At 40.4% G+C, this 12,489-nt stretch overlaps 1 protein-coding gene across 12 annotated transcripts in view; it reads right to left on the minus strand.

Moving 5' to 3' along the window:
- LIMCH1 (LIM and calponin homology domains 1) overlaps nucleotides 1-12,489 on the minus strand; it is a 344,933-nt gene that overhangs the window by 68,841 nt on the left and 263,603 nt on the right. For 11 of the 12 annotated variants that reach the window (XM_058430309.1, XM_058430308.1, XM_032135896.2 and 8 more), the window contains one exon: nucleotides 11,683-11,935. In XM_058430309.1, the coding sequence (XP_058286292.1) occupies nucleotides 11,683-11,935 (253 nt within the window). Of the gene's footprint in view, nucleotides 1-1,377; nucleotides 1,621-4,116; nucleotides 4,420-10,436; nucleotides 10,704-11,682; nucleotides 11,936-12,489 lie in introns of all 12 variants that reach the window. The other variant, XM_032135901.2, reaches the window with a different exon arrangement.

The raw sequence follows: 12,489 nt of genomic DNA on the forward strand, positions 1-12,489 counted from the left end.
AATAAGAGGTTTGAAAAAAACCCAAAAAAACAAAAAACAACTAGAAGTAGTTGGCCCTCCCTATCAGTGAGCTCGGCATCCCACTGACAGGATTCAACCAACCTCAATGGAAATTATTTGGGAGAAAAAAATTCCACAAAGTTTCAAAAAGCAAAACTTGAATTTGCCGTGCACTAAGTACTACACTGAATCCACATGAATAAAGTGATGTGAAAGCACTGTATTAGGTATACATGTATAAGGTATGCTTATGTTAATGTAGCTATTATCGGTAATCTACAGATAATTTAAAGTATATGGGAGCATGTGCATAGGTTATATGCAAATACTATACCATTTCATATAAGGAACTTGAGCCTCTAAGAATTTTGGTATCCAAGGGGAATTCTGGAATCAAGCACGGATACCGAGGGAAGACTGTATATGAAAAATATTTTTAAGGCTAGAGCAAAATTGCTTTTTCATTAACACTCAAATGAAGAAATGATCATTGTCTTGCCTAGAAATGATCATTACCTTGTCTTTAAGCTTCTATAGCTTTCAAAACATCAATTCTAACATCTCTAACATCATAAACAAGGGCATAAGAAAATCTTAGGTACTGTGGAATACTTAAAATTATTTGAAAGTCAAGTTTAAATTATTTGTAGTAAACAAGTCTATCAAAATAAATAAACATTCTTAGAAAGTTGGCTGGGTTAGAAAGAGAATGTTTTCTCTCCATGTGGTTTGTAACTTTTAGTATTAATAAATTCATCTCATGCTGCATATGCTGAGCTCCAGGAGCTCTGTGATGTGAGACACACTTTTTCAAGCCATCAAAATAAAAAATGATAAAAGGGGCCTGCACGGTGGCTCATGCCTATAATCCCAGCACTTTGGGAGGCTGATATGGAAGGATCACTTGAGCCCCAGGAGCCCTAGGTGTTCGAGATCAGCCTGAGCAACATAGCAAGACCCCATCTCTATTAAAAATAATTAATTAATGAATTAAAATTTTGGCCAGGTGCAGTGGCTTACACCTGTAATCCCAAGACTTTGGGAAGCTAAGGTGGGAGGATCCCTTGAGCCCAGGAGTTCAAGACCAGCATGGGCAGCATAGTGAGACCTTATCTCTACAAAAAATCAAAAGATTAACCAGGCATGGTGGCGTGGGCCTGGAGTCCCAGCTATTCAAGAGGCTGAGGGAGAGGACTACTTGAGCCCAGGAGTCGAGAGTACAGTGAGCTGTGATCAAGTCACTGTATTCCATCCTGGGCAACAGAGCGAGACCCTGACAAAAAAAAAAAAAAAAAAAGACACAAAGATAAGCATTCGATGTCTTCAAAATGAAATACCATGACTGCCAGGGGGAACCTGGGGGAAAACATGACACACCTCGCCTTTCCTGACACTTTGAGTCTCTCCCACGTCTCCAAGTCAGCTTCTGTTATGTTGGAGAGCGTAATGAAGCTCGGGGGCTCACGGTGAGGGACAAGGCTGCCCTGAATTCTCCGCTGGGCCAGGTCATCCTTGTGAAGATCTGGCACCTTCCTGAGTCCTCCTTCCACAGGTTCACTTTCCTGAGCCCTCATGTTACAGGTCACTATTGACTTCACCTCTTCTGTGTGGCCCTGGTTTCTGTCCATGTGATCCAGGCCCCCACACCAATGGAAAAATCAAGTTCAAGGAAGAGGAGCAGACAAAGAGAATGTCAAACATGGAAACTCACAGGCTGAGGACAGAACAAAATGATGGAAACACTTTTCCCTTTCTCAAAAATGGAATCAATGGGAGCTGCGATGACTTTCATCTATACCACCCTTATTATAACTCTGAATGAGACAGAGGTTTTTTTCCCCTTCCAGATGACAGTCTCAACTACAGTTTAGGAAGAGAAGCCGTGCCTGCTGAAAGATTACTAATGGTAATGAGATTTTGGTTGGATGGTAATGATGCCCAATTCCCACACTATTCAAGTTACTGTAATGAATTCAGGTTTTCTGATTGAATCCCTTAGCCCTCTTGGAATGTTTTTTACTGCACTAGTAAAATGTTCGTAATGAGCTCTGCATGATCCAAATTCTAGGATTAGTTTGGAGATAGCTGGAACATTGTTCACATATTAAACATCTCAAACCTAAACCCACAGCTGCCAGAAAGTATGTCTAAGTCAATTCTGAACAGAAAGTTTCAATGTTTAAACTCAACGTCTGCTTCATGGCATTAGTCAGGTTTGGCTAATGCAAACTTGAAAAGCACAGGGTATTCCTCTTTACCTGGATTGACAGGGTCAATACCCACTTGTTTCTTGTGTTAATAACTGTTCACCTTTATTGATGCTAAAACTGATATTTTCAATTGTTCTCCTATAAAGTGAACATTAGCTGGCTAATGTTGACAAAACTGTGATTTAAACCAAAGCTGTGGCATTTATATAATATAAATATTCCATTAAAAGTCTATTTCTAACTAAATATGCTTCTTGAGATAGAAAAATCTCAAAACATATATAAATGGAGCCTATTAATCTTCCCACAAAATATGTCATTCAAGCTGGAAAATCAAGAGGTAGTCTGTTGTTACCTCGATGATTTGGCATGCTTCCAGAGCCCACAAAAATAGAAAGGCTACAGAATTTTCTTAGTTTGAGGAAGGAGATCAAGGAAGGGCATGGCAAAGAGGCACTAGGGACCCTTCTTTTTTTTTTTTTTTTTTTTTTAATACGTTATTTGATGCTATCTAGAGAGGTCAAGGGCTGCTTCAGACCCAGAACTGTGTCCACAAACACAGAGTCAGGTGACAACAGACAAACGTAGCTGGAAATATCAGGAATTAAAATTACATGGAGGAGAAAGGAAAAAAAGGAGATACAAAGGCTAGTCCTTTTCCTGACTCAAATTGCTGATTGCCATCAATATGCCTTGATGTTAGTCAGTTATCCAAAAGTCTTTATTTCACTTGCACAACTGATCCCTCCCACAAGGCCCTCCAAGAATGGTTTGTTACAAGGCCTGCCAACAGCAATGGCAAAGACCAAGGGCCTCCTGAAGCTATAATGTGTCCTGTAAAGAAATGATGCCAGATTTTCTCTTATCTAATCCCTGTTCTATATCCAGGAATCCCTCATGGGTTTTTGTATCTGGTACTTCCTAGGAAAAATCAAAAAGACCAACTATTCCCCTGAGCTCAACAACTCTGCCTAAAGAACCATTTTAATTGTCTAAAGCACAGCCAAGATAATTATATACTAAGTTCAACAGGCTTAAAAACGTCTAGAGTGATGGGCAAAAAGGTGACAATTCAATAATGTAGATGCTAACTCTAGCTGATTTTTATATAAGGAAAAATACAAGAATGATTAACTCTGCAAGATGAAATTCAGCAAGTGGGCACCCTAAATGAAATCATATCTCCCTCTCAGGACAAAAATCACTGGTCAAATTCCATCTTACTATAATTTTCCTGTCCCCAATTCACTCCAACATGTATTAAGAGGACGGGGAAAATGTTGGCAGAAGGAAACTGGCCTGAAAACAATTTCTGACAGAACATACAGAAGTATAAGTTCGAGAAGTGTTTTTGATGGGAAATATCCATTATCATTTGTCTAGGTGATGTTGCTGGTGTGACAGAAGAAATAACAAGTCTCATTTTTTTTTTCTTCCAACATCTAAATGGAGCTAATAAGAGAGAAGTGCTTTTAGTGTTTTTCTGCTTCCTTTGAATGGACTGGAGCAGCTGTGAGAGGTGACTGTTCTCTGATAGGCAATAGTACATGTCTATTTTTGCTAATAATGCCAACTGATGACACCAGCACCCATATGTGGTGATGAGCCCTGATTCAGCACATCTACACACTGGAATTCAATGTTTCTTTGGCAAATTCAGCCCTGTTTTGGACATGGACACTCTACTGTCTGCCATCTGCATTTAGGGGAGATTGAATATCTAAAGTTCCGCTTCAAAATAAACCCCCATTACAAAGTACATATAATTGAGGGGCTGGAAAGAGGAACTGGAGGGGGTACAATACAAATTGACTTCACTTAATTATGTCCTCTCTCCCTGTGTCTCTTTCATAGACACACACACACACACACACACACACACACACCATGCACACACCATGCACACCTTTTATATTCTAGACTTCTTTTTTTTGAGATTCCCTTTGAGAGCTGTTTGCTGCCATCTGATTTCTCTGCCCCTTTCTTTGGATAAGGGCCATAGAGGAGCTGATTTAATGGCACCATTGGCTTCGCTTGGTTCATCCTTGCTCTCCTTGCAGCAAAGTCATCCTTCTCAAGATCAGGCAGTCGACAAACAACTTCACCTTCTGCCTCTGAATCGTTGCCATGTTGATGGGTCAGGAAAGAGTTTTCTTTGCGAAGGACAATATCACGAATAGCTTCTTTCTCTTCACTTAATTGTTTTTGACTGATAGGGGAAAATTAAATGGGACTCCACATGTGATCAGACAAAAAAAAATTAAATCTCCATCTCTAGACAGACAACTGTGTTGTTAGTGAAAAGTCTTCTTGATAGTGTTAGTTCAAATGGCATCTGTTCATTATTTCAGTCTAGAATTGCAGCATAGTTAGGGTGGGTTTTAAAACCCTGAATTTAGCCAGACACTAGCAATACTAAAAATTCACTTAATTTTCATGGCTTCCATCAGCAACAGAAAAGCAGGATCCTAAATGGCTCTGAAAGTGACAGTGCAGATTCTTTGCATGAAATTGGGGAAAAATGGGAAGCTTTTTGTTACTGTTCTTTTTTCTTTAGCACATGAGTATCCAGTAGACAATTTGTTTTTGACTGACAGGGCAAAAAATTGAGCCACCAAGAAACTGATCTGGGGGAAAACAAATGAATGCAGCTGTGTGACACCACACTTAGAATGTGTAACAGATTACAAAATGTAAGGAAGTCTTTCTTCAGAGCTGAGCTAACCTGAAACATCTGGGATAGTTTACGACCACTCATAGGCTGGTCTTAAACTATTCCATTCCCATGGTCCTCCACTCCCAGGAAGCTTATCTTGCCCTGTACCTTTCCAGCAGCAACTCTTTCTTACCTCTTCTATCCTCCTGTCTCTCCACCTCTCAACTCTTCTTTTTCCTTTTTTTAAGAGACAGGGTCTTGTTCTGTCACCCAGGCTGGAATGCAGTGGTGCAATCATAGCTCTCATACCCTAATTTGGGAGCAGATCTTCTGCTTGAATCCCTGAAGTCCAAGAGGAACATTCTTTCCACTTTGGGACAAACCAAACAGTTCTGGGCTCCAACCTCCCCCAACTTGGGCAGCATTTTTTGGAATAAAATATTCGTGTTTATGCAAATGGCCCTGCCAATTTGCGATGCCAATTTGAGCAGGGAGAATCTGGTCCCTTGTGCATCTTGTGAACCCAGCCAGGCTGCAAATTCTGTTGGGTGTTTATTTTTAGGCTAAATGCCCAATGTGGCAAGACTCATTTCAAGTGATCTCAATTTAGATATGTGGACTTAAAAAATATTTTAAAAAGAGGGTGAAGAAACTTTCCATACCATTGGCTATTTGAAGACACTCCCCACCCACTTGAAAAATTGTCACAATGACTGATTTTCCACTAATTGCTTGAGTCTTTTAAATTCAGAGCTTCAAGGCAGATTCACGGCAAGCAAAATATAATGATACAAGTTTTGAGCTGGCCTTGTTGGCCTTGAAATAATAAATAATATGTATAAGGTAGATATGTAGGATTGTATTCACAGGTGTCTAGGTATCAAAACACTTAAATGACTTTTATAAGGTGCTTTTTTTTTCCTTTGAAGGACCTTAAGGACAGTCTTTTGTGAAACTTGGGTCTGTTTTACTTTATTTTTCAATAACTACAACTCTTAGTAGCTAGTACATTTAGTGCATTCCAGATATACTAACTTTCATGACAACCATGCAAAATAGGAATTATGATGCCCACTTTGCAGAAGAGAATATTAAGGTCTCTAGCTCAAGCCATCTGAACTCAGGTAAATTAACTGAAGTATACTCAAGGGGCAGGCCCAGGCTGTCTGGCTTTATATTCATAAGGAGGTTTGGCAATTTATTTTGTCCAAGTCACTCATAGATGAGTAGCTTTGGGAAGAAGGAGTTGCTCTGGGGGCACAGCTGTTTCATGTGGAAGGAATAGAGTGTGGCAATGTGAAACGAGAAATGCCAAGCCCTGCCTCCAACTGGCGATCCTGCACAGCCTCAACTAAAGAAAGGCAGGCTAGCTTTCTTGGTAGGAGGGATTACGGGCCCAAAGCAGGTGAGGGGGAAGAAAAGCTCTTGTCTCAACGTTTCTGAGGCTTATATATTTCAAAGTGAATGAGATAATGATTTAAGCTAAGGAAGAGCTGGCATTTTCTTTCACCCGGTTTTACTTGGCAACGCATAAGCAACCAGCTCAGATTGGTAGCTAGTGTGTTCCAACGAAGGAAACTCTGCTCTCCAGAAAAGGCTGTTAGTCCCTCTGGGAATGTCCTGGGTGACACTGGAAACTCCCCTGTTCACCCCATCTCCAATCAGGGCAGCTATTTGGTCGGTGCACAAGTAATTGCGGTTTTTGCCTTGGGCAAAACCACAATTACTTGTGCACCGCCCTAATACATCCAGAGTCACAAAGGTTCGTGCAAGTTATGTGCCTGACTGGTCCCCGATACCCGAGGATCTGTTCAGCAGCCATGGTGAACCAGCGTCTGGTAAGGAGGGCTGTAGAGGAATCCATGTCTGGCACTTAGCTGCATCTGCTCTTCCTGTAAAGATTTCTAAAATGTCTATTGTTCCTTGGAGGTTTTTTATGCCCCCACACCCCCTGCCTTGTTTTCCCCTCTGTAATTAATTACTACGTGGTTGAGAAGATCCACAGACTAGCATAAAGCAAGCACTGAGTGCTGAAACATATGAAAACAATTAGAAAAGAAGCACAATCACATGAAACCTATAATTCAGTTCAAAAAAAAGTTTACTTCTCCAATGGGAAACACCAAGTAAAAGAACTCAAATCTCCATGGTATTTTAATTCAGGGGAAGTGCATCTTGGTTCTTATTTTATCCTCTTAAAAACAGAAATCTTGGCTTCTTTGGCAGACTCTCATATTTGGGGGATAATTAAGTTAGCACAACCATAAAATAAAATAGAAGAAAAAGTAATTTATGTACTTTTTCCCTTCAATGGAAACTCTAACAAATATTAAACTCCACACATTTATTAAGAAATCCTACTTTCTGTCTCTTGATGCTAAGATACTGCTAATGTATTGTTTGACAGGAAGCTTGAGACTTCTAGGTTTTTGACCTCTTGTGAAAATGAAATAACATGCACCTTTGCTCCCTTTTGTATATTGCCTTAAAGATAATACGAGTCTCGCTCTCTTGCCCAGGCTGGAGTGCAGTGACACGATCTCGGCTCACTGCAACCTCCGCCTCCCCAGTTCAAGCAATTCTCTTGCCTCAGCCTCCAAAGTAGCTGGGATTACAGGCATACGCCACCATGCCTGGCTAATTTTTTTGGTATTTTTAGTAGAGACAGGGTTTCACTATGTTGGCCAGGCTGGTCTTGAACTCCTGACCTCAAGTGATCCGCCTGCCTCGGCCTCCCAAAGTGCTGGAATTACAGGTTTGGGCCACCGCACCCAGCCTAGCAAGGTGTTTAAAAATACTTGGGAAACAAGCAAACAAAAAACAGTCTACAAAATAAAGCTTTGTTGTTCATCTATACGCTCTTCCCCTCGGACATGGCTCTATTATCTCAATCATCTCTGCAAACATTTCCCAGCTGAGAAATGGGCCACAACAAGTGGTCCTCTTGTTGGGTGCAAAGACGTGCTGGTCAGAATTCATCTGAATGTCAAAGACAGATGAGGTTAAAATCCCTTGAGAGATATCAGTGTATTCCAATGATTTAAATTCCTATTTTCCAGACACGAAGAGTCCTTTTCTTCTTCATGATACTTCATTCCAGTTAAGTTACTTTCTGCCACATTAAAAGCAGGATCCCAAATGTGGATAAACTTAGAATGACTCTCAACTCTGTGGCATGCAAAAAAGTAAGTGACAAAGACGTAGACATGCCAGGCTGGTGGCATGCTATGTGTAAAATCTTTGTGAGAGAGCTGGCTGGCAGCTGAAAAATCTGCCTAACAAATGAATTCTGGGTGTTTGGAGCAGCTGTGTTGTGTTGCTATTGGGAACATTCTCTGAGAATATGCATAATTATCCAGAGCCCAATTTTAAATGCTAAGTCAGAAGATCTGAGGCATGACATTAACTGACCTGCAAACTTCTGCATATGAGAGCTAACTTGGATGAAATAGGTTAAAATTAAGCCAGATAACAGGAAACATGAATGGAAGTGAAATAAACAAAGATAATATATATCCATTAGAATTACATTTTTAAACTATGATTTGATGTTTGTACAGTGAATGGGAGTTGTCATAAAAGAGTTCAAAGTTTTTAATAAACGTCCCAGTTACTGAAGTGGCACAGTACGTGTATGGACTTCCCAGCTTTTGCCCCACTTCTCTTCTCTACATGACCATTATTCCTGAGTGTGCTGAATTAGCTTAATGCCACTCCCCCTCATCCCTCTTTGCTGTTTTAGATACTCTAAGGATGATGGTATCCTTGGTAAACACTAGCTTAAAGACTACACATGATATAAACAAAAGATGTGTGTCAAAGACAGGAAGATTAAAATTTCGGGTAAGTTCATGTTCTTATCTGTATCACTTATTACCTACTACTATGTCCTTAAAGGCAGAAGCTGGAGAAGTCTGAAAAATGGTACCTAGTGAGGAGATATTATTCCTCTCGCTATTATTATTTTTGTCTTCTCAGCATCTAGTCCAGTCTCTGGTACATGGTATATGGGATGCTCAAGGGATGCAGAAAAAAATGTGTCTGATAAGGTCTCTGTATCAAAACTTTAAAAAATCTGGATTTTTTAAAAAAGATTTTATTACATTACTCTTTATTTAATAAACTCAGAGAGCTGTTTGTAACATAAGCACAATTTTATGTTAGAATATTCCAGAAGCACATACGTGTTTAGAATAGGCATGATTATCTGTAATATACCACAGACAAGGAGGAAGTGTAGCCTTAGTTGTTTTTTGTTTTTTGTTTTTAATACAAAGGTACTCTAGAATTAAATTTATGTAACTCAACACTGGATATTTTAATTAAGACCTGGACCACATAAATAACCACATGTGGAACTGTACAGAGAAACGGAAAATATGTGGGAGGCAGATGTGGTGCTGTGGTCAGAGCATCTGAATCTGGTCACCAGGTCGGTGGTGACCAGAGCTCTGCAAGTCACTGACTATCAACGATCCTCAGCTCCCACTTCTGGAAGATGGGTCTATCAGCCACCTCTTAGACCAGCCTGGCCAACATGGTTAAAACTCCATCTCTACTAAAAATCCAAAAATTAGTCAGGCGTGGTGGTACATGCTTGTAATCCCAGCTACTTGGGAGGCTGAGGCAGGAGAATTGCTTGAATCTGGGAGGCAGAGGTTGCAGTGAGCTGAGATTGCACCACTGCACTCTAGCTTGGGTGAAAGAGCGAGACTCTATCTCAATTAAAAAAAAAAAAAAAAAAAAAAAAAGAATTAAATGGAACAGCAAGTGGCAAAGGAATTCCAACTGTCAAGTTATTATGAATGTCAATTTGTAAAATACATTTTGGCTACACTATTATTTGTTAGGATCAGTGTGGTTATTTTATAAGAAAAATTAACCAGCTTCTTAAAACACTATAGAAGAGTGTAGAACTATAGTTTTCCTTGGCTCTGATTGCTGAAGGTCTCCATCTCACATGTAATATGAAGCTATCAGGACTGGATACTAGTACCTTTGTTACAATTAAAGAGAAGTAATTACTCCATTCTTTGTTTTTGAATCAACATGCTTTAGAAAATAAGGAGTCAAATAAACCCAATTCTACTTAGTACTCTCTTGGGACAAAAAAAGTAAGTGGATTTTTGTAAGCCAGCCACTCTCTAAAGAGAGTGTTCCCCATTTCAAAGAAACAGACTATTTTTCTAGTGATGTGTAAAGTAAGATATGAGCCATTTAGGAGTAGTGTGAAAATTAACAAGCCACAAACAATAGAAAAATACAATGTTATTGCTAGGTAAATCCTGCAGCCCACACATGACTGACCACAAATACATGACAAAGACAAGGTCTGCACCCAGAAGTGAGGAGCTCACTCTTCACCTTCATTTAAAATACCCAGGAGGTACTTAGCAGAGACCTGCCTTAAGGCAAAGACTATCGTCTATGTGCTCAGAGGAGGGAACAGTGATGCAACAGGAAAAGCGGGAAGTGGAAAAATCCGATGAAAACTCCAATTCTCTAGACAGATTCCAACCCCCCCAGGCATGCAGAAAGCCAGCCGGGCCAGCCCTCAGCCCAGAGCTGACCTGGCAAAGCGCTGTGCTGCTGGCATGACCTTGATTCCAGCTTGCTCTAGCCTTTTGCGCTTTTGGATCTCAGCAGCATCTTTTTCTTCAGACTTGGGAGCTGGTGCCACCACAGCCCCTTCTGAAGAAGGGTGCTCCTTACCACTGCCGTCGGGTAATTCACACCCACCATCGGAAGACTTCCAACCAGGATTCATTTGGCCAACTGGATCGTCTTCACCAGCAGACCCCACTTCACTCCCCTCTTCCTCTATCGTTTCAGGAAAGCTAGTGAGTTGGACAATATGGTTTACCAAACTAACAGACTGGGCTGGGAAGCAGACCCCATGTCATCTCCCCGTTATTCTGATACTACTTTTCACTTTAGAAAAGGAAGTCATAGCGCACAATATAATCCTGATAACGTGAAGAAAATTCAATGCAACCATTTAACTCATACAATGCATCATACCCACAACATTGAGAGTTATCCCAGACTTGATAATGAAAGGCAAAAACCTTTTCTGCTGGAAAGATAAAATTCATTAGTTTGTTCAGCAAATTAAAAATTGTAATAACATCTTTATTCAATGCAAAATAATAGTACAGATGGACTATTAGACAAGTTTATTTTATTGTAAGATTCTTGAAGGCAGGGACTCTGCCTTATTTGTTATTGGGTCTCCAATGCCTAGCATATAGTAGATGCTCAATAAGTACTTGCTGAATAAATGAATAAATACAAAAGCATAATCAGAGATTAAAACACTGTTTCTCTAAAGAGATGAGAAATCCATTTATTATGACTATTTCTATAGGTGATTGTGAACCACATTCAAGGCATCACATATTTGAGCTTATATCAAGTTAATTTAAGCCTAGATTTTTAAAACGTCTTTTTGCATAAAGATAGGAATCTTTCTACGCCTAATCTGACAGGATTGGGAGTCAAGCAGTCTCCGCAGAAGGACATGGATGACAGATTTGCTCTCAATGTCCTATCAACAGAATTGGTCTCAGAAATCTGCTTATTTAGACAAGTAGTTCCTGAATACCTACTGTGTGCCAGGCACTGTTCTAGGCGCACTAACAAAGCTTCTATTTTCTCCTCACAAGCTCTCTCCAAAGATCTGTCCCACCCACCTCCATCTGTAATCTTCCATCAAAGTTCTGAATTGGTCATGTAACCTCATTCCTGTCCAGGAGCTGCAGTTTCCAAACCACTCATGCCCAAGCCAGGAAGAGGGCAGCGGCGCAAAGGCCTTACCTGAAGGGCCTCTCCCCACCCAGGGGGGAGGTGGCGGTACTCCAGCTCTTGCGGTATTCCTCACGCTCTGCTTTCTTCTTTCTCAGAGGCGCGGGGACGTAGGCCGTCTGATTGCTCTTGTTCGGGAGGTACTGGTTAAAAGGCACTACTGATTTCGGCTCACCATGGGAAGTCCGCCGTGCAGACATGTCATCCTTCTTCACATCCGGCAGCTTCCGATGAGGCAAGTCGGATTCAGAGTCACTTCCTCTCCCTGGGGAAGAGAGGATGGGTGCTGAGAAAGTGTGTTAGGCTAGCAGAAAGTTCCCAATGTTAAGCATGCATTAGGGATGTGGTTCAATCTGGGGGTTCTGAGGATTCCTTCTTAAATCATTCACTTAACAAATCTAAAGGATCCATGTAGATTACTCCACTCTGGGAAAAGAAGGAAAAAAATCAGGAAAAAAACCCGACAAGGGCAAAATTAAAAAATACAGACATAAGCCTAACTGTATCTGAGAATTACAATTAGCAACACATCTGCAATAGGATTATATGCCTCCTGAGATTCTGCTACTCTCAAAAGAAGAACACAGGAATTAACCAATGAAGTTTTCACTGAGCCCCTGCTGCATGTCTTACACTATGCTAGATACTCCAGCAAATAAAAATTATGAAGCATTTTGTCTTTGAGGCATCTTTAACCAACCCATAACATACCTAGAGAATTTAAGTTATAATCAAGAAGCACAGACAGAGAAGAACAACAGAAACTCAGAAAAGTGATCAATATGGATTATACCAAGGGTTTGCCTTCCAGGAAGTGGT

The sequence above is a fragment of the Hylobates moloch genome, unplaced genomic scaffold (assembly GCF_009828535.3).
Source record: "Hylobates moloch isolate HMO894 unplaced genomic scaffold, HMol_V3 SCAFFOLD_17, whole genome shotgun sequence".
In the NCBI taxonomy this organism is placed as follows: Eukaryota; Metazoa; Chordata; class Mammalia; order Primates; family Hylobatidae; genus Hylobates; species Hylobates moloch.